We start from the raw sequence: 23,046 nt of genomic DNA, 5'->3' as shown, positions 1-23,046 counted from the left end.
TTTTCTAGGAACCTCAAACTTTTGTTCTGGTATTTTGTTTAAAATGACAAAAAGTCCTAGTTTCCCTTTGGTTTTCGGGAACGTCTTTTGCAAATTCCGACATCACGATAAGTGCGTGGGATAAATGGTTTTTACCCACCTGCCACTCAGCACTGATAATCACTGTGACGTCAATATAAATACAAGATAAACCCCTGGTAGTTCTTTATCTTTACTTCGGTTTAAAGGGAAGGTACACGTTTGGTAATTACTCAAAACAGATATTAATTTGAAAACTGACTTTGTAACGAGCATTGAAGAGCAGTTGATAGTATAAAACATTGTGGAAAACGACTCCCTCTGAAGTAACGTAGTTTTTGAGAAAGAGGTATTTTCTCACTAAAATAATTAAAGACTTCTAGCTAGAAGCCTTTTATTCCTATCAGAAAGCACACAAATTCGTCTAACAAGGGTGTTTTTTGTTTCATAATTTTCTCGCAACTTTGATGACCGATTGAGCCCAAATTTTCACAGGCTTGTTATTTTATGCTTATGTTGGGATACACCAGGTGAGAAGACTGGTCTTTGACAATTACACAAGGTGCACCTTCCCTTTAAAGGCACTGGACCCTCTTTGTTACTCAAAAAAATTGTTTACATAAAAACTTACTTGGTAATGAGCAACGGAGAGTTGTTGACGGTATACAACATTGTGAGAAATGGCTTCCTCTGAAGCAATGCATTTTTTTGAGAAAGTGGTAATTTCTCACTCGAATATTAAAAGACTTCAGGTCTGAAGTCTTTTATATTTAATAATATAGGCATCTGAAAGCACACACATTTGTGCAGCAAGTGTGTTTTTTCCTTCCATTATTCTCTTGCAACTTTGATGACCAATTGAGTCCAAATTGAATACAGGTCTTTGAAAATTACTAAAGGCTGGTTTCTACAGTGCCTAAGGCAAGGTTGACTGGTGCACTTCGCAATCTCATTGAAGACTCATTTTTTCAGCGGTTTACTGACTATGTAATTAAAGGCAAGGTAAACCTTTGGGTTTTGAACCCTCAATGAATTGAATCCTATATAAATGTGACAGTAAAACTTATCTGTGGAAGTTTCAATTCAAAACATGGTGGCGTTTATGAGATTATTGACGAAAATCTTGAGTGTACACACTCTGAGAAACATTTCATAGAGAAACGATTTTTCAGATATAATTTTTTTCCAAACCTCTCTCTAAAACCACACTTCTTTGAAGGGAATCATTCGCTAAATGTTATAACTTCATCAACAGCTGCAGTGCTTTTTACAAAGTAAGTTGCAGGTTTTTGAGTATTGTCATTCTTTTTTGAGTAATAATTACCAACGGTATCCCCCTCCCTTCTGCAGTACGTTATTATGGTGGCAGCCAGTCCTTTTTGGTTTGCCACATTCAGCTTAATAAACTTCTTGATTTATGATGAAATAACTCCCTTACTTATTAACGTGTTCAGCGCATTGAAGTTACAACTCCAGAGGGCAATTTCATTTGCGCTTCAAGCATGGGTTGATGGGGACACTGAAGCATATTAAAGAGCAGTGGACTCTAAACGAACAGATGACATTGATACAGTCAAGCTGGGTCAATGGATACAAAATGGTGTCAACTACAGTGAGTCATCGCCATCGCTGGTGCAGAATCTAAATCACTCCTTTAACGAATTAAAGGGAAATTATATGTTTGGCACTCACTTTTAAAATGAATAAAAACCTCTGGCAAGAAAGCCTACATCAGCATACGTTTTTATGTGTAAAGCATTTTGAGAAGCATACTTTTTTCTTTTCTTTTTTTGAAATCAATGTATTAAAAACCTATTGTGCATTGCTGAAATTCATTTCTTTGTATTTCATTCCTCAATTGAAAAGAGTGTTTTTTCTCAGAAATATTCAGGAACTAATTAGAATATGCTTGTTCCCCCCCCCCCCACCATTATTTGTTATGGCGGGAAGAAGTAGGCCTACAATGACTGTTTACTACATACACAATGCACAAAATATAAAGGTTTAATCCATAGTATTGCATTACAATCTGAACTTTTACAACATTTCATAGATCGTTTCAGTTCCTATCAATGGCAACACCATAAAGGTTTTTAAACGATTTAAAAAAAAAAGGCCGTTAAAGAAAACCTTTAGATCGTTTCAGTTCATACAAATGGCAACATAATAAAGGTTTTTAAACAATTTCAGAATTAAAGGAACACGTTGCCTTGGATCGGTCGAGTTGGTCTTTGAAAATCGTTCTGTAACCGTTTGTTGTAAAATTTATATGGTTAGAAAGATATTGTAAAAGTAGAATACAATGATCTACACATATATGCCTCGAAATTGCGTGGTTTTCTTTTTACCCTGTCGACTAACACGGTCGGCCATTTATGGGAGTCAAAATTTTGACTCCCATAAATGGCCGACCGTGATAGTTCGCGACGTAAAAGGAAAACCGTGCAGTTTCGAGTGATACTTGTGTGGATCATTATATTCTACTTTTAAAACATCTTTCTAACCATATGCATTTTATAACAAACGGTTTCAAACGCTTTTAATAGACCAACTCAACCGATCCAAGGCAACGTGTTCCTTTAAGGCCATTAAGGAACACTTTTACAGACTTTTTATAGCTTTGAGATTCCATTCAATTTTCCATTTGATACTGTTCACCGCTACATAACTTAGTTCCACCTGGTTTGAGCAGTATTCAGTAAACAATTACCAACTAGCGAGCAACAAAGCCAAAGCAAAAAGGAAAAGAGCCGCTTTTCAACCTTGACCTTTCCAAAACACAACAACCAATCTTGCTTTCAACGTTTTTTTTTTTTGTTTTTTTTTAACTCACAAAGATTTTTTACCCTAATTCCCTTCTTGTGATTGAAAAAAGGAGTGTGTTTGTTGCATGATGCGTTACAGATGCAACAAAGGCGATTGCCTCGATGCCCCTGGTCATAACGTTTATCTAAAATAGCAAAACATCAAGAGAGGGCGCTGTTGAACCCACACAAAGATATAGGCGTTGCGTGTGAGAGTCATGCATGACAACATACACCGCATAGCAAAATTGCCCCCATCTACCTTCCCATAACGCATTGCGATTCTGAATCACGATAAACCTTATTGCTCTAAGTGCCAATGAAATACTTCCGTGAAAATTTGCAATGTTCCCAATATAGGGTGCCTCTTACCAAAGAGAAAATGCCCTGGTGCCCTTGCCCTAAGAAAAACGAGGCATATGATCAACCATTCTACCAAAACCCCAAAACAGGGATGGTAGAGAAGAAGATTGAGATATGCGAATGCAGGAACAACATGGACCAGAACTGCATAGAAATGAATGGTATTTACATGAAGAGGGCAACACCGCCTAATGACGATTGAAATATCCAAATTAATATACACAGTTAGTTTGAGTAAAACACGCACACCAGCGGTCAGGTTGTTCTGTTGATTGAGACCGTTTCCTAAATCCTGACCCCTTTTAGTCATCGGAAGCATACAAGTATAAACCAACAATTTTTTCCAATGACGAAGCAAATTTTCTCAGATGAATGGCAGAATTTGACAGAAGATAAAAAAAAACATCCAGATTGTGAAACAGTCACAGGGTCATGAACAAGCCCAGGAGTGTTATCAATAATAATATTTACTATATATAGCGCATTTCACAATAACGTCTCAATGCACTTTACATTATTAGTGCCCAGGGCCCAATTTCATAGAGCTGCTAAGCACAAAAATTTGCTTAGCATGAAATTTCTTCCTTGATAAAAACAGGTTTACCAACCAAATTTCCATGTGATTTTCAGGATAAGCAAACAAAAGCTGAATACCAGTAACAAGCACTATGCAACAAACGGAAATTTGGCTAGTAATCCTGTTTTTATTGAGGAAGAAATTTGATGCTTAGCAAATTGTTGTGCTTAGCAGCTCTATGAAATTGGGCCCTGGTCATTGGGCCAATAACATTCCTTAGTCTTTCTCAGCTCACTGGGGAGTATACAACCCTGAGCTGCTGCTCCAAAGGCTATGCACAATATCAACCTCTACCCTCCCAGGTATCCATTTATACACCTGGGTGAAGAAAAGCAATTGTAGCAAAGTATCTTGCTCAAGGACACAAGTGTCATTACTGGGATTCGAACCCACACTCAGATGACTTAACCACCAGCAGCCGATTTCACAAAACGCAAGGATTACTCCTACCTCGAGTTAGGACGCTCATCCTAACTTAGGATGGGTTCCATGCCTCCTAAAAACTATGGTTACGGAACTTAACTCATCCTAAGACCTAAGATTAATCCTAAGTTAGGAAGAGTTTGGTGAAATCGACAACTGCTCTTGAATTCGATGCTCTTAACCACTCAGCCATGACCTACAATCCTGTCACACATTGAAATAACTCACTGTTCGCTTCAGGGAAACTAAGGGCAGACAGTCAAACAACATTCAGAGTTTACTGAACCTTGACATATCTAAACATTTACCGTACAGGGAATTCCTTTTTTAAAAGATATAAATTGGAAATTTGGATAAGGAGAAATATGGCCCACTGTTGTTGAATATAAAAGTTAAATATTCAGGTGTGACGATTGTACAGAAGTAAACATACTATGATAAGCCTATGTCTATTAAAAACTAATTAAATTTCTCTGCAATGCCCCACCCATCGATTTGTTTATGGCTGCTAATTCAGTAGGGTCAAGGGAAGGTCTCAATTATACTTGAACACCCAAAATCCTATAAATACATTACATTGAGTTTTAGTTCTGTTTCTAATGGAGATGAATAAGACATTTTGCTCTAGCAGTGCAAAGGTTGTGGGTTCGAATCTCACCAGAGTGATTTGCCTGTATGTTTTTTCCACAGAACTTTGGAAAGTACTGAGTGGCTTTAATACACATCAATGTAGATGGAGGAAAAAAATAAGTATACCTTTAATTATAATATGGGGAAATATCTTGTTTGTTGTTTGTAGCTTTATGTGTTCATACAAAATTACTGGATCAACAACATGCACGATGACACACGAAAACCCAAGTCTTATTTTGGTACTCTTTTTTTTTTTTTTTTCTTTTTTTACAAACATAAACAAAAAATTCTGTTAACATTTTCTTCCGGACCCAAATAATTATCAGAATGACATTACATGTTCATATCCAATTCACTTTTTGTCAACAAACATTTTTTTTTTTTTTTCATTTCTTATGTTAACAATTTCTTCTGGACCCAAGTAATGATCAGTATGTCTTTCCATGTGTATATCCAATTCACTCTGGCTTTGACAATCTTCCAACAAACATTACAAGCACAGATGATTTACCCACAATAAATCTACCAGGAAAACGACAGACTGTCAAAAGAGAATACCAAAACAGAGTCACCTCGCACAACTGTGTATATGAAGAAGGAAAAAAAATAGCCAGTAAAGCATACCGCCCGTTCAAATAACTTCAACTTGTCCATAAACTTCCCAATTATAAAATTGTTTAGGTCCGTCGTTGGTCTCCCCACAGAGTACTCAACACAAGGCCTCTCCAAATTCCTACCCATCAGTTTTGGACAGACAACTCTCAGTCTCGCATGATTAATTCTATGGCGTTGCAGCTGATCATATAGTTTTCTACATTGAGCGCCACCAGATGGTGCAAGCTGCAATAACCCCAACCCTTGGATTCTCTGAAGTTGTTGCAATCAAAGTAAAAAAAAAAAAAAAAAAAGTTGTGACGCAGTGAGTGGCCTTCCACACTCTGTGGAAATTATTATCTTAATTAGATATGGGGAAGACGTATGAGCCTTATCAAGCAGTTAATTTCTTTTCTTTTCTGGGAATAATAATTCACTGATAACCTTCTTGTAAAGCTTTGAAGTTCAATTACTGCAAGTTTGATTACTGATGTCAAGAGTTGGTATGGCAATCTTCCAAAGGACGCTTAGAGGTGCTCTGAACTTTGGGGACACTAGTAAATATATAGTGCAAAAGACTGCACTGTGACTGAAGTACAGCCATGGAGGTAAAATAACTCGCGTCATGACCCAAAAACAGGGAGCTGGTTTTCACACACAAATTCCCCGTCAATAATATAATACTGACAATAACACCTAGTTCTTATAACCATATTAATGCACTTTACATTAGTGCACTGGTCATTGAGTCAATAACATTCTTGTAACGTTTCTTAGCTCCCTAGGGAGTAAACTGCTGAGGCGCTCCGAAGGCTTTTTCATACACATTATATCAACCCTCGTCAGTACCCATTTATGACCCTGGGTGAAGAGAACCAATTACAGTAAAGCGTCTTGCTCAAGGACCAAGTGTCATGACCGGGAATTGAACCCACACTCCAATGACTTGAAATCGATGCTCTAAACCACTCAGCCATGATACCATATACACTTAGACAGTGTTTTCTTCGAGGCATGAGGTAGGCCCTTTCCCCCCTGCATTTACTGATCTAGCCCCAATTTCATAAGGCCTGCAAGCACAAAAAAATTGCTAAGCATGAAATTTCTTCCTTAATAAAAACAAGATTTCCAACCAAATTTTCACGTGATTTTCAGGTTAACTTAAGCAAATAACAGCTGAATGCCAGTAACGAGCAATATGCAACAAATTAAAATTTGGTTGGTAATCTTGTTTTTTATCAAGGAAGAAATTTCATGCCAAGTAAATTTTTGTGCTTACAGGCTTTATGAAATTTGGCCCAGAGTTAGCCTTTCACAACTGTTTTTTTTTCTCTTTTTTTCTTTGAAACATTTTGATCTGAGGTGAGTAGTTAAATCTTTTAAATGCTCGCATCACCAACTGTAGGGGGACTTTATAAAGCACAGGGTGAAGTGAGACAAAGAATATCTTAAAAGGGTTTTGTAAGGTTGCGCAGGCTAGGAAGTAAATGGGGGGGATACCTGTGACAGTTTGGTCTCACTGCAACGTCACTCAATATTTCTCAGTGCTAGTGAAGAATTAATCTGATATTTGTGGGAAGGAGGGCAAGTGAAACCATGGGGGTGAGAGTGATGCATTGCTGGGTGAGGTTGTCTTGCATCTTCATGATGCCGCCTGGCAACCACTGAACCAAATAGTTTAAAGGCACTGGACACCTTTGGTCATTTGTCAAAGACCAGTATTCTCAATTGGTGTATCCAAATATTATGCACAAAATAACAAATCTGGACGCATTGGTCTTCGGAGTTGCAAGAGAATATTGAACGAAAAAGCACCCTTGTCGCACAAATTTGTGTGCTTTCAGATGCATAGTAAAAGGCTTCAGGCTTCAGTGAGAAATTACCTCTTTCTCAGAGGAAGTTGTTTTTCACAATGTTTTATGTTATCAACAGCTCTCCGTTGCTTGTTACTGCAAGTAAGTTTTTATGCTAACAATTATTTTGAGTAAATGCCAATAGTGTTCAGTGCCTTCAAGTATTTTCCAGAGCTCAAACGCGGCTGATACTAAATTAATACCGAGTAAATGCCTTGGAATCTTTATGTAACATTTATGATGAAAAACCTACCAGCTTTTTCCCTTGAACTTTTCAGACGACTTTGGAAATACTGAAACAAAAAGAAAAGAGAAAGACACAGAAAAATGGGTTAAATATAGTGTAGCTACAAAAATAAAGTTATTGTTCAAATAGTTTTAAAGAAATGTTAATAAAACAACCATAAATGATGAACTTAATTGTGTTTGAAGTTTGTTCAATTTTGTTTTTGCATTACCTTGTGTTTACTAAGAGCACTGGTAAAATTAGGTAAAGTCTGTCCAAAGCCAATACTGCTCAATGGACCGATTTATATTTCCAGGTACATTGGCAATAAATGGCTGAGAACATTTCCATTCCACCTCGACAGGATGCCAGTCCATTGCAAGTTACTCCCAAACTCTTACCAGTGCCCATTTGTACTCCTGGGTGAAGAGAATCAATTTATGATAAAGTGCCTTGCTCAAGGCCACAAGTGCCGTGACTGACCAGGTCGGGATTCGAACCCACAATCTGTAAATCACAGAACTCGATTCCACCACCCTAGACAGCTTAGCCACAACACCACAAATGAGAGTACCTGATCCGACAACAGTTTCATTATATTAATTTTGGTTTTTACCCATACACCGATGTGTGTTAGCACTGTATACTCAGTACTTTCCCGAGTCCTGTGAAAAAATATCCCAGGCATGTTACTCGGGTGGGATTCGAACCCACGACCCTTGCAATTCTAGAGCAGTGTCTTACCAACTAGACTACCGAGGTTGCCCGGCAGCTAGAGGCAGTTCGAATCCTATGTTTTTGGCAGAATGGGTAAAAACCAAAATTAATATATTCTTTATCCCCCATGCAAATTTAACATCTATTATAACAGTTTCATTGAAAACATTCTCGAATGAACACCGGGAAAAAACATAAATTGTTTCCCCTTTCTTACATATGCTAACCAAAGTAAGAGACTTCTTTTAAGAACAAATAATAGACTTTTTAAAGATTTTGTTCTAACAAATAAAGAAATGAATATAACTTGTTTTTACCATTACATCGATGTGTTTAAGCACTGCATTTATAACCAGAATCAGTACATTTCCGAGTTCTATTAAAAAAAATCAACAGGCAAATTACTCGGGTTGGATTCCAACCCACAACCTTTGCACTGCTAGAACATATGTCTTACCACTACACCAGTAGTGCTAGGCTAGATACAGTTTGAAGAAATTAAGAAATGCTTCACCAAACCAAAATATCTATGAACTTTTGGATTAATGATTCTACGCTTACTGGTGTTATCTACCGTTATCTAACAGCATCACGAAAGCATTCAGAGCCCAAATGTCAAAGACATCCAGTGAAATGTCAAGGCGTGGCTACCTTCCTGGCTAGACTTGCTGTGAATATGCACAGATGACCTAGAAGAAAACCCACACTAGGGGAAATGGAAAGGCCAGGGGTGTGGCTTAGGCTAGTATGGCTACTTCCCCCTTTCAGACTTAGGGCCATGTCACACGACGCAAACTTTTGCAGGCAACTTTTGCAGGCAATCAAATACATGGCATGATACAGGACCACTTTTAGTAGTAATGAGTAATTTTTTCCAAACATGTCTTACGATTCCCAAGAAAATTGTAATGATTATAGTGGCTTCTTGTAAAGCGCACATATCAGTCACTTTTACCCTAAAGACTCTTTTACATTCAGTATTTTCCTGCAAGGTATGTGGGACTTTGTTTGAGACCTACTCCTTTTACATAGCACTATGTAATGGTTTACAGAGTGCTGTGGCGCAACAAGCTGCCAAGTGAAACCAGGAACCCCTTCTCTATCAGGGATGCCAATGACTCTTTCCTCCAGAGCCTGAAAAAAAAAATCGCTGCAAAGATATGGGGGGCACTTACTTCCTTACTCGCAGCTAAGAGCTGAATTGCGAAGGACGCGACTACACTGTGTTCAAGAAACAAGCATGCAAGAGCGCCTTTGGCTGCCAGCCACATCAACCCATTATGACCACGGAGCACAGCCAAGTGTTTGATTTTTCACGAGGGAGGAAAACCAGATGGTCTGGAAAACCTTTGTGGCACAGCAGAGAACCAACGCTCAACTCAACTCACACATGGCCCTGGCCGGGTATCGGACCAGGGTCACCTTGGTGAGAGGCGAGCGCTTTACACACAAGCCAACCATGCCACCCATGGTTAAGTGTCTTGCTAAATGACACAGGTATCACGACTGGGACAAACTTAGTTCAACCATGGCCATGGTTCAACCCTAGCAGAGTCTTTCTCAAAGGCTTTTTTCTGATTCCACAGAGCATGTACAGAGCTATGGTGATTCCAAGCTCCATCTGATAACGAACCAAATGCACTGTGCTATGCACTGTGGCACCAAACTGGTGCAACAACATCAGTGTTTAGGGATGAGTATGCCTCAGGCAAATACAGGGTTATAATAGAATGAGGTTGAACTTTGGCAGTGTCAACCTCTTCAACAATTCACCCTCAAAGCATCATTATTTTTTAGGGGACAAAATCAGAACTTGGTACAACTGTTGTGCACAGGTGGGTGGTGTCCAATCACGATGACACATTACTCACGTGCAGCGAAAAGAAAAGTAGGTCAACTAAATCTGGCTCTAATTGGAAATTTCCACCTCTACGGGCCCCCCAAAAACACTGTCTGGCTTTCTTGGAACCCAACCCTGTACTTTAAAAACCTTCAATATTTGAAGCTTTCTGAGACAGTTAAAGGCAATTGGTATACCTTTGGTTTGTGGACCATATGATTGTTGTAAAGGATTTGGGTACTTTTTCAAAATGTCCATAGATTTACATTAAACTTACATGGTTTGAAGTTAATGATAATGGAAAGCTTCCCTTCAAAAATTACTAACTGAGGCGCTGTAGTTTTTGAGAAATGAGTAAAACAATGTCATGAAAATACGTTTGTAAACGATTAAAATAATCTTCGTCTCATGAGACGAATATTATTTTCATGACATTGTTTTACTCATTTCCCAAAAACTACAGCACCTCAGCACGTAGTATTTTCAGGGAAGCTTTCTACAATCATTATCTTCAAACTGTGTAAGTTTAGTGTAAATCTGTGGACATCGTGTTTTTTGTCCTACAAAAGTTACATAGACCCTTTAAAGGCAGTGGACACTATTGGTAATTACTCAAATCAATTTTTAGCATAAGACCTTACTCGGTAACAAGTAATGGGGAGAGGTTGAGAGTATAAAACATTGTGAGAAACAGCTCCCTCCTCTGAAGTAACAAAGTTTTTGAGAAAAGGGTAATTTTCCACAAATTTGATTTTGATACCTCAGATTTAGAATTTGAGGTCTCAAAATCAAGCATCTGAGCACACATCTTCGTGTGACAAAGGTGTCTTGTTCTTTCATTATTATCTTGCAACTTCGATGATTGATTGAGCTCAAATTTTCACAGGTTTGTTATTTTATGCACAGCAAGTGAGAAGACTGGTCTTTGACAATTACCAACAGTGTCCAGTGTCTTTAGTCCTTTAAAAATGTCCGTAGATGTATAACATAAAACTAACATCTAAAAACCTGGTTGCCATTTTGAGATATTGTCAAAAACCAGGAGCAATAATGTCCTGGCAAATCTAAGAAGTGTTACTGACAGTAACGCTTCTCAAATTTAAATCTTGGCACATAAAAACTGATACCTTTTAAAATAATCATATGACAAAGTGAATTGTATCTCAAAATGCTTAATACACTCCAAAGCTGCCGTAGGCTTCTAGCCAAAATTTGTATTGCTCTCAACTTTATGAGTGATTATCAAACGTATATATATATATATAGGCCCTTTAAAGCCATTATACACTTTCGGTAAACAGTATTGTCCAAGTCCCACACTTCGTGTATCACAACTTATATATAAAATAACAATCCTGTGGAAATTTAGGCTCAATCGGACATCGGAGTCGGGAGAAAATAACGGGAAAACCCACTCCTGTTTTCGCGCGTTTCGCCGTGTCATGACATGTGTATATAACAAATCCATAATTCTCGTTAACGAGAATTTATATTGTTTTACCGTTTTCTCAAAAAGTAAAGCATTTCATGGACTAATATTTCAAGAGAAGTCTTTCACCATTACCTTCTGTAAACCCTGTAAATTATTTGTAAATCTGTGAACTTTTTTTTTTTTTTTCTGTACCGAAAGGGTCCAATGGCTTTAAACCTTCCTTTCCTTTAAAAGTACATTTGTGTCCTGTCAATTGTGATGTGTCGTTAAGAGAATGAAAACCACTCTTGATGTTTATTTGGTGACGCCATTTGACAAGTTGTTGTATCTAACCCTCCATGACATGGGTGGAATTTATGTGTTGCAAAGGAGTACATTGATGAGAGGTCTTCCGTTGGCATTTGAAATTGAAAGGCAAAGTATACCTTTGGTTTTCGGAACCGCTGGATTGTTCTAATAAATGTAAAATTTTCTACCTCCATGATTAAACTGACATGTGAAAAAAAAAAAAATTCTTTTGTGGGGAGGGGGTGGGGGGGACCATAAAAACTGACAGGGGTTTTACATAACCACATTATTTTTCAAAACACTTTATACTATTGAAAGCTGCAGCAGGCTTCTCATAATAATGCATTAATAATAATAATAATGCATTTATACTGCGCCATCTATCTAGTGTACAAGACCCTATTCCGAGGCGCAGAACAAAACACAATATACACAACAAAAAAGAAATGTAGAACATAATACAAAATTATACAATGAATAATCTACTGTCAAGACATGTAACGAGCTAAGTGTAAGAGGATTTAAATAAATGAGTTTTAAGCAAGTTTTTAAACAATGGAAGAGAACTACAGCGCCTTATGTTATTAGGTAAAGCGTTCCAAAGTTTAGGAGCACAAGCGGAAAAGGCACGATCGCCATTGATGAGGAAGTTCTAGGAATAGTTAAGAGGGACTTAGCAGAAGAACGAAGCAATTAACCAACCAATTAATGCCATTAATTTTAAGAGTGATCACAAACTCACACTGTTGAAATAAAACTGTGTATCCCATGTAATAATACATTTTGTGTGAAGTTCAACAACAACAAAATTTGCACTTCATTACATTAACAATAACTAGTTCTAATAGCGCATTTCACAAAATGTCTCAATCAAGAAATTGTAATTCAGTTACTAGAGGACAAACAACAGGGGCCCAGTCTATACTCCAGACTGGGCAGGTCCCTGCCGCTAAATCCAGTAATTCCATTGGATACAATGATATTGGGTAAACGTGCACAAGAGACATGAGCTATAGATGTCAAAACAGTTCACTGCTGTCACGTCCGCGATAGAATTTGACTGCGTATCGCGATGTGACATGACTGAGGTCCAAGGTGAATCTACACGCCGGTTTTGGAGGCAGGTCTCTGGCGTTATTCACGAGCCTCGAAGTGTGATTTCATATGTTCAGGCCAAGACTACTCCAGACCATAATAACTACTATGGTTGCAGCAAGAGGGCGCTATACAACCTTGCCAGCTCCTTGATCCTACATACGCTATTTGATACCTAACTATATGCACTTGACCACACAGACCATTCAAAGTGAGAGGCAGGTGGAGAAAATGTTGTTTGTGTTGAGAGCTTACAAGATCTAAACAGAAAAGGACAAGACATATTGCTGCACCACACATTATCCTTGTCAATCTCAGCAATTAGTGTGTGTGGTCATCATCCCTCACAATGCATGCAATGACCTCAGGGTGGGGGCTTCAGAAAATCCCGGGAATGTGGTTGTGTTTTTCCCCTGAAAACTTAGAGGGGGAAAACAAAACTGAAAGCTATGGGGAAAAAATGTCGTGACACTATACAAGCAGAAAGTTGACCAAACTATGGCAGTAAAATGGGGAGTGTAGGGGCTATTTGGCTTAAAGGGAGGGTACTCAAAACAAATATTAACTGACTTGGTAATGAGCATTGCAGAGCTGTTGGTAGTATAAAACATTGTGAGAAACAGCTCCCTCTGGAGTGACATAGTTGTTCGAGAAAGAAATAATTTTCCACGAATTTGATTTTGAGACCTCAGATTTAGAATTTGAGGTCTCAAAATCAACAATCTAAGAGCACACAACTTCATGTGACAAGGGTGCTTTTTTCTTTCGCAACTCGCAACTTTGACGACCAATTGAGCTCAAATTATTATTATTTTTTTGATATGCATATATGTTGAGATACATCAAGTGAGAAGACTAGTTTTTGACAATTACCAATAGTGTCCAGTGTCTTTAATATGTTTACACAATTGCAACACTGGACAAAAAAAAACAAATTTGAAATTAAGGTCTGATTAATTTGTTCACCTCAGGGTGAGGGCTTCACAAAACCTTGTGAATGTTTTTTTTCCCTTCTTCTTTCTGTACCTGAAAACTGAAGGAGGAAAGCTTTGAAAAATAAATTTCAGAAATGTCATGACCCGTGTACAATAAAAGAAAAATCCTGGGAATCTTTTCATTTTTCCTTGTACGTGGAAAACAAAATTGAAAGCTTTGAAAAATGAATTCCAGAAATGTCATGACCCTATAAAAAAAAAAGTCTATGCAGCCAAAGAGTTGACCAAAATATGGCAGTAAAATGGGGGTTTGGCTTAGCAATGTTTACATCAACAACCACTTTATAGGCCAAACAAGACTGGACAAACAACTTTGACTTTAAGGTCCTGTTTAACTTGTACATTTGGAAGGAATTCTTAGTGAGTGACTGTCTGTCAGCATGGCGTTTTGTTTTTAAGATGACCAAGGCATGCATGTTATGGGTCCTAGCTCTATGATGTTATCAATACAGATGTCTGTGACTAGAACCCGATGCCAACAAGATGTAAACCTTAAAGTCACTGATGGACACCGTTGGTAATTGCAGAAGACCAATATTCTCAATTGGCATATCTCACATGTATGCATAAAACCTGTGGAAATTTGGACTGAATTGTTCATCGAAGTTGATAGAGAATAATGAAAGAAAATATACCCATATACTTGTGTATTTGTGTGCTTTTATATGCGTTATAAAAAGCCAATAAAAGTCTTTGAATATTTGAGGAAGGAAAAAGAAAGAACATTGCATTTTGTGTACTTTCAAACATATAATAAAAGGCTTCAGCTCAAATCTTGTATTAACCGCGTGAGAAATTACCCCTTTCTCAAAAACTAGGTTACTTCAGAGGGAGAGGTTTCTCACATAATTTTATACTATAAACAGCTCTCCCTTGCCTTTTACCAAGTACGTTTTCATGCTAACAATTATTTTGAGTAGTTACCAATAGTGTCCAGTGCCTTTAAGATGACGAAGGCATGAGATTAACAAAGTGGTCTGTTTAAACTACAACCTGATGTCAATCTTAAACACAGTGGACCAGTGAGGAGCCCACCCATCAGTCACAATCCAACATTCCCATAGAATGACTAATCAAAACATTCAATCCATAAACAGTCTTTTGAACCTAACCAGACTTCTTTCAAGAAAGCTTTCTTAAAGGGAATTCGGAGCCATTGGGTTGTTTAATCTTTTGCAGATATCTACAATAAAGCTAATTACCTGCAAACATTTCATTTTCAAAATGTGGTCAAGTTTTGTAAGGAATTGCCAAAATCCAGGGTGCAAACTTTTTTTTGAATACACAATCAGAGAAGCGTTTCTTACAGAAGCGTTTCTTACAGCGTTTCTTACAGCGTTTCTCTCATATTTAAATTTGTTTAGACTAGAAAATTATATATTTTTCCATAACCACATTACTCAAAATGCTTTACACTAACAAAAACTACTATGTGCTTCTACTGAGTAAGTTTTGTAATGCCACTGCCAGTAATTTTAAGAGTCATTTCCAAACGTTCCCTTTAAAACATGGGGCAATACTGAAAGTAAAGACGTCACCCATCAGTTATCTCTCTGTTGAACTACAAGTATTCTTTCTCAAGATGTGTGCCACCATGCCTTGGCGTTTAGTATTGCCTCAGCTATTAGTATTGGGCCTGGAACTGGGGCATGGCACATTACATGCATTACATGCTACTAGTTTTACTACCATAAAGAAAGGTCTGTCCTGTCTCTATGCTACAACCTCTAATGCTACTACCAGTACTAAGATTGGCAGTGCAGGACGAGCCTGCCCTGGACTTACAATTCTCGCCGGGCACTCTGGGCAAAAAACTTTAAGCCGCCCAGCAAAGATTTCCCCCTAGAATAAGTCAAAATATTGTCCACTGTGCATTGATCTGAGACACAGCTAATGAAAAGGAGTATCAAATGTCCACAGAGAAAGAACACAGTCAAAATGCACTGCAACTTACTGCAAGGGCCCATAACATGAACAGTTTGGAAACCTTGCATCATGCCTGATGCTTGCACTTCAGCAATAATGGACCCATAGTTAAACATGAATAATTTTGTTGATCCACTCACCCTTGGGACCTTGGTGGACTTAAAAAAAGAAGAAGATTTACTGCCCACTAAAATTAGTCTAGCTACAACCCTGGCTACTACACAGCAGATCTAGGTCTAGGCTCTGAATGATTCATTTCACTGATATCATGAATGACACCTTCACAAGAAATTGTCTCTTTTTCTTTTGGCCACAATACACTATCCATTACTTTCTACTGGCTGTCATTCAATGTCAAATCAATCATACCGATGTTTACATTGCAATTAAAGTGGTGGGGTTGTAGATAAAGTAGCCATTAGTAAGGCCATACCAAGCATTGATGGGGGGGACACCGATGGAGAAATTATAAACTGGGTAATTTCTTAGAAGTCCAAGGCTGCTCCACGCCAGCCCCTGGGGACTTGAAAAACCACTTAAAGAAATAATTTAATTTCCATTGAAAGGATTTGATGTAATCAGGTTTTTTTTTTGTAACACCTATCCTATAATATAATAATAGCTGTGAACTTCTGTGTAGAGGACATTCTTAACTTATAACGAACAGTTACTTATATCAATATAACTAACAAGGGAAACTGATTTTGTAGGTAAATTTGAAATGATTTTGGGGTAGAACAAAGAAAAATTGACTAGAGTGGGACTTGAACCAACGACCTCCGGATTAACGGGCCAGCGTTCTACCAACTGAGCTAACAGTAACAGCTTCCCTTTTGCTGACAGTTAAAAAGATTGTGCCAAATCTTTTGGCCGGGCAACACTGAAAGATTTTTGACCAAGAACTTTGCTTGCTCAGGGAACACTCAAGCAAGTGATGTCAAGTGTGGTCCAAAGAAAATGTGGAGGAGCGTAATGTGACAAAGACAAAATATATCTAGGAATAGTTTTGTTCAAGCATTGACTACATGCTTGAGCCACAAGCCCCAGGTAGCATTGTTGATTCCACCTCTCCAAAATATGGGCCATGTGTTGTACATGAGCTATAAGTGGCTTTTGGGTGTCCCTGGATATCTATGTCTGAACTCATACAAGATATAAATCTGTCAAAACGGCTTTTAGAGAACACGTTTTTGCCAAACGTAAGTGGAATGTGTTACTTTTGAAGGCAATGCTATTGTAAGGCCACTGGGCTTTTTTTTTTTTGCAGTCTAATTTTAGAACGCCTGATTGGGGTCATGAATCCCAGGTGACCCCATTTTCTCTAAAAGACCACCATCACTCAGTATCAACAACATGTGCTTACGGAAATGGCATCTGCCACTAAACATGTCATTGTTTTGACCATACCTCTACGTTTTAACCAAAAACATTCCCACTCCTGCATTTTCTCGATTACAATAAAACAACTTATTTCATACTGACTCAGGTTAATGATACATTTTGATGATTACAGGAAACTAATTGAACAATAAATTGGATTATAGAAACTTTAGTAACAGAGCAGATGAAAATGGAGCCAGCATGGTAGGGGGAAAAAAGGAAGCAGAAACAAGTGAAGCTGATACATGCTTTTGTACTTTTCCCTTTAAACAGACAACGGGGACAATATCACACAACATTACACATCAAACACACAGACCAAAATTTAAGTCTGACAGTAGAGACCCGACAAAGATGGATTAAAATAACTATGAGTATAACATGAGAATTGTAAGTTAATAAATTAACTTAGTGACTTGTGTCCATCCAACAGGTATTGTTTAAGTTTTAGAAAATGTGCCAATTGTAGCAGGCTGTTCGAGATCTGTATGGAGGTTATTCCAGTATAAAATAACTCATTCATTTTGGGAAATTAATGGGGAGTTTGCATATAGTAAACAACATTTCTGACATAAAGATGTATGTGAGTTTCAAATACCTTTTGGCTGTTTTGAATCAAAGCTGACAAATGAAAATAGACAGACACTCAATGTGTTGATGTTGGAGAGAGTTTGGTATCACTGTCATCCAGCAATATTCAACAGAGGGCGCTGTACACTTCTAGCAGTGGGATAACACAAAGGTCTCTTTTTTGCTTCTGTGTATGGGTCCATACACATTTATAACATAACCCCTTACATGGGGAAATAAAATGATGAAAAACAGACATTCTCCAGACGAGAGAAATGTTTAATAGAGAGGCATTGAGAGACAGATGAAAGTGGGGGGGGGGGCAGTATTGGCCATTAGGAATGATCCATATTTACATGATTTTGATTTGTGTAAAGCATTGTAAACACTATTATTTTCCCCGAGTCTGCGAACAAAAATCCACACGCAAATCACTCGAGTGGGATTTAAACCCTTGACCATTGAAATTCTAAAGCAGTGTTTTACCAAGCAGACTACCCTAATTGTCAAGTAGCTAGAGGCAGTTTGAATCCTGTATTTTAGCTTTGGGGGTAGCGCAAAACATTAAAATCGCAAATCCTACCCAATTAATATGTCTTTGAATTTTGTTCACAGGCCTCGGGAAAATTATACACAGTGCTTCCCATCCATTTGTGCAGGGGTAAAAAAAAATCTCTTTATCCCTGATGCAAATTTAACATAATTATTTGAAACTTGTTTTGACACACCCTGGAGCTATAAAATAAAAAAATAAAACAGCTCCATGGCCAAACTCACCCACCCAAAATGTTGATTGATTAAATATTGACTGATTATTTAATTTACAGAACGAAGTAATGCCTCAAATGAAGCAGATCATGTTTTAAACAAAAGCTTTCCAGCCAGGGAGTTTCTCATTGACTTTTCCTGGCTTCCAGCGGGCAACTTTGTAAGAAAAGAGAAAATCCCTGACATCTTCACATTATGTACATCTAGGTCAAACAAGGCCGACTAATAACAAAGGGACTGCACAGGCATGACAGACAATGGCAGAGGTGTAATTATATATTTACTACTTCAATTCTATTATTTGAATCAAAAACTGAATTTTTATTTTCCAATATTTCTTTTGACCCGCCCACCCACAAATTGAAATCAAACTTGTATAACATTGGCTATTCAAATTTCCCCGCAAAAAAAAGGGATAAATAATATTTTGTAGGAGTAAGGTCCGAGGATAGATTAAAAACCCATGAGAAAAAATATGACAACGGCAAACACATTACTCCTGCCTAGTACACAAAGTTCTCTGGCGCCACTTGCAACAGATATGACAGCCCACACGTAGCTCGACTAATATGCCCAAATCATAATAATAACAACAGCTGTAATCTAGCAGCAACATCAGGACAAACTGTAGCAATATTGAAAGTCATTTCTTGGACGAGGCTGGATCAACAGCAATCATTGTTTGGTCAGCTACAAAACTGTCCAAACACAAATAGTAATTAGGTAAACAAAAATCCAATTGTACCTGTGGATTTACCGATTGATCAAATTTCAACATTTTTTGTTTCTTTTCTTCAAAAAGGATTGTGAGGAATTTGATAACAGGTCCCACTTTTATAAAGCTGTTATGTATGAATATTACTTAGCACAGAGAGATATGTTGCTAAGAAATATTGGCTGCATATAGTGCCACAGCATCTTGTAAACCATTACATTGTGCTTTGTGAAGGAATAGGTCTTATATACTTCAACATGCTACACTTATGTAGCTGTGGATTCACCGATTGATCAAATTTCAATAATTTTTTTTGTCTTCAAAGGATTGTGAGGAATTGGATAACAGGTCCCACTTTTATAAAGCTGTTATGTATGAATATTACTTAGCACAGAGAGATAAGTTGCTTAGAAAGATTGGCTGCATATTGCGCCACAGCATATTGTAAACCATTACATGATGCTTTGTGAAGGAATATGCCTTATTTACTTCAGCTAAACACTTTGGGATGAAGCCCTATATTAGAACTGCCGTATTATTATTATAATAATTAAAGAAAAAATACCAGGAAAAGTATCATGCTATGTATATTAGATTTGTTTCCAACCAGTTTTTGCCTAGCAGACAAATTCGCTAAGCAACATGTTTTAATATTATTACTATTAAGGGAACACGTTGCCTTGGATCGGACGAGTTGGTCAAAACAAAAGCGTTTTTAACCGTTTTTTTATATAATGCATATGGTTGAAAAGATGTTTTAAAAGTAGCATACAATGATCCACACAAGTTTGCCTCGAAATTGCGTGGTTTTCCTTCTACTGTGCGAACTATCACCGTCGGCCATTTATGGGAGTCAAAATTTTGACCCCCATAAATGGCCGACGTGTTAGTCGACGAGGTAAAAGGAAAACCACGCAATTTTGAGGCATGTTTGTGTGGATCATTGTATTCTACTTTTACAACATCTTTCTACCCATATGCATTTTATAAAAAACGGTTACAAACGTTTTTCAAAGACCAACTCGACCGATCCAAGGCAACGTGTTCCTTTAAGAAAATACAGCCAAACTAATATTGACTATATAAACATTATTTGTGATTTGCTCCCAGCTAGTTTAAGCATAACAAATTGCTAAGCAACATATTTTGCTAGGTAGCTTTATGAAACTATGGGCCCAGATATGTTCATCTTATTCAATGCTATTTAAAGATGCTATGTCAGATTTTTGGCCCCAAACATTAAAAAATATACTTTTTTGGGTGACTTTTACTTTTAATGGTCAGGAAACGTGACAAAATTCAAAACGTTTCCTATAAAACACATAAGAAATGATATATTGTCGGGATCCCGACAAAAACTAATTTTGAGCACTTTATTTCACTGCTACTAATAATTGGCAGACTTTTTCGAGCAGTGGCTCAAATGAAAGCTTGTAATTTTCTTGACCCCCATCAAAATATTGAATTTTATATCAAAACTTTGAGGTCAAATCGGCCAAAAATCTGACATAGCATCTTTAAGTTTCAAGTTACTGGAATCAGTGCCTTTGCAAAAACATCTGAACATCTGAAATGTGCTTTTACAAACATTCAACAGGAAAATTTGTTAAGCAACATTTTCTGTTAAACAGCTTTATGAAACCTGGGCTTGGATATATTCATATTACCTACTTATTAAATGCTTTTTAAGATTCAAGTCACTGAAATCAGTGCCTTTGCAAACATCCAGTATTCAAATATTGAATATTCAAAAAAATGTGTTTTTTTTCCTTCTTTTTATAATGAGAATAAGTTAGAGGGTTTGGTTGATACTTTTTTTTAGATTTTTGGCTATGTCATGAATCCCTACTCACTGTGAATGAAGATGTATGTAATACAATTTACCTGGAGAATATTCAGCTTCATTAGTTGTCAAGTTTTTTAGAAAAAAAAAGTGAAAATCACAGAGAGATGTTTTCAGGGGAGACGAAAATATGTTTGTGCTTTTGTTTTACTAATTTCTCAAAAACTACAGCACCTCAACAGATAAAATTTTAATGGAAGCTTTCTACTATCATTATCTTCAATACAGTGTGAGTTTGATGTAAATCTGTGGACATTGTGTTTTGTGTACTACAAAACTACCTAGACCTTTTAAGTTGACTGAGGCTAAGTTTTGTATAAAACATGATGGGATGATGGACAGGGATAAAATGTGCACACTTTAAGTGTTTTATACATGCATAAAAATCCCCAAACTGTTTGTTTATTGGTAAAAAAAAAGGAGGCGTTTCATATTACTACTACTCACGCCTACAGCCAGCTCTGCATGCAACTAGTGACTCTTCGACTTGACTACTCCACTTATTGAATGTAGGCCAATACAACTGTCATTTCTTATCCCTATACGAAATAAGATATTTTAAAAGTTCAATATTAGATTAAAATGAACAAACTCGTGAATGTAAACGATAGCCCTTCCAGATTTTTTGTGACACTTCCAAGGACTTTCAAGTAAGGCAAAAATTAGCATTGTTGAGGAGTTTCTAGGGTTCAAAAATATCCCAGGACTCGATTTCATGGACTTGTTTTAAAGCAGCCCTGGATAAATACCTTGGCAGTCACTCTGGAGTATATGTCAATTTCATTATGCGGCAACCCACGATGATTTTCTAGGAAGAAAATCATTAACCCAGAGAATTCTCTGTGTACATTCTTCTTGTTGCTTGTAGGGTAATTCTCAGCCATAATGGGGAAGAAGTGTGAAAAACAACTGCTGATGAGCGGAGAAAATCTACGTTTCAGTATTTACGGAAAAAGGATTGAGGGGCCTGGGGGAGGGAATTGATGCTTCACATCTTAAAAAAGGCCTGGAAATTTGGGGTTGTTGTTTTAGTGTTACCGATTTTACATAGTACTTCCTCAACATTTGTTTTTCATCCCATAATCTACAAAGGGGGATGGTGAAAAAAGCTGTCTGATATTTTTTGTAGATTAAATCTTGGATGTAGATTTCTTTTTAACGATGGAATTTTCTTCTAGAGATGCTACGTGACAACAGGTAAATCCATTGTTTTTGGAAATTTGCTCAAGGTTTAGAAGTATGTAAACAATGGAAATTTACCTTATAATAGTAATAATAATAATAATCCATTTTTATATTGTGCTTTCACGCCCGAGGGGTGTCTCAAAGCACTTCCGACATTATTACCCCTGGTCACTGACTCACTGGGCCTTTAATCATTCCTTACACCATCTCAGCTCCCTGGGAGTATACCTGCGCAATATATGCGCTACTCGGCTAAACCAATCACAAGAACAATCTCTGCCCAAACAGGTACCCATTTACCCCTGGATGGAGAGAAGCAATTATAATTATGTGTCTTGCTTAGGGATACATGTGGGACGACCGGGGTTTTGAACCCACACTCTGCATCAGAGCTTGAGTTCGGTGTTCTTATCCACTCGACCACAACACCCCACCAGGGCCCAATTTCATAGAGCTGCTAAGCATAAAAACTTGCTAAGCATGAAATTTCTTCCTTGATAAAAACAGGATTACCAACCAAATTTCCACATTACTTTCAGGATACGCAAGCAACAGCTGAATACTGTTTTTATCAAAGAGGATATTTCATGCTAAGCAAATATTTGTGCTCTATGAAATTGGGCCCTGGTAAGTCTGCTGGCACCTAGTTTTACAAAGTCTGCCAACAGACCACCTTACCCATGACGTTCCATAGTTACATTTTAGAGCCACAGAGCCTGGCCTTCCTGCAGGCATGAGTTGTACACAGCTCGACAGAAGAAAATATTTCATAAAGACTAACACTGATTGATATTTTTTATC

At 37.5% G+C, this 23,046-nt stretch overlaps 1 protein-coding gene across 2 annotated transcripts in view; it reads right to left on the bottom strand.

Annotated features, from left to right (window-relative positions):
• LOC139936711 (rho GTPase-activating protein 7-like) overlaps positions 1–23,046 on the bottom strand; it is a 169,288-nt gene that overhangs the window by 106,217 nt on the left and 40,025 nt on the right. For both annotated transcript variants that reach the window (XM_071931589.1, XM_071931590.1), the window contains exon 3: positions 7,519–7,558. In XM_071931589.1, the coding sequence (XP_071787690.1) occupies positions 7,519–7,558 (40 nt within the window). The remainder of the gene's footprint in view (positions 1–7,518; positions 7,559–23,046) is intronic.

Source organism: Asterias amurensis, chromosome 4 (genome assembly GCF_032118995.1).
Source record: "Asterias amurensis chromosome 4, ASM3211899v1".
NCBI classification, from domain to species: domain Eukaryota; kingdom Metazoa; phylum Echinodermata; class Asteroidea; order Forcipulatida; family Asteriidae; genus Asterias; species Asterias amurensis.
Note: the sequence above shows the minus strand (reverse complement) of the source record. Positions and strands in the feature narration are given on the sequence as shown.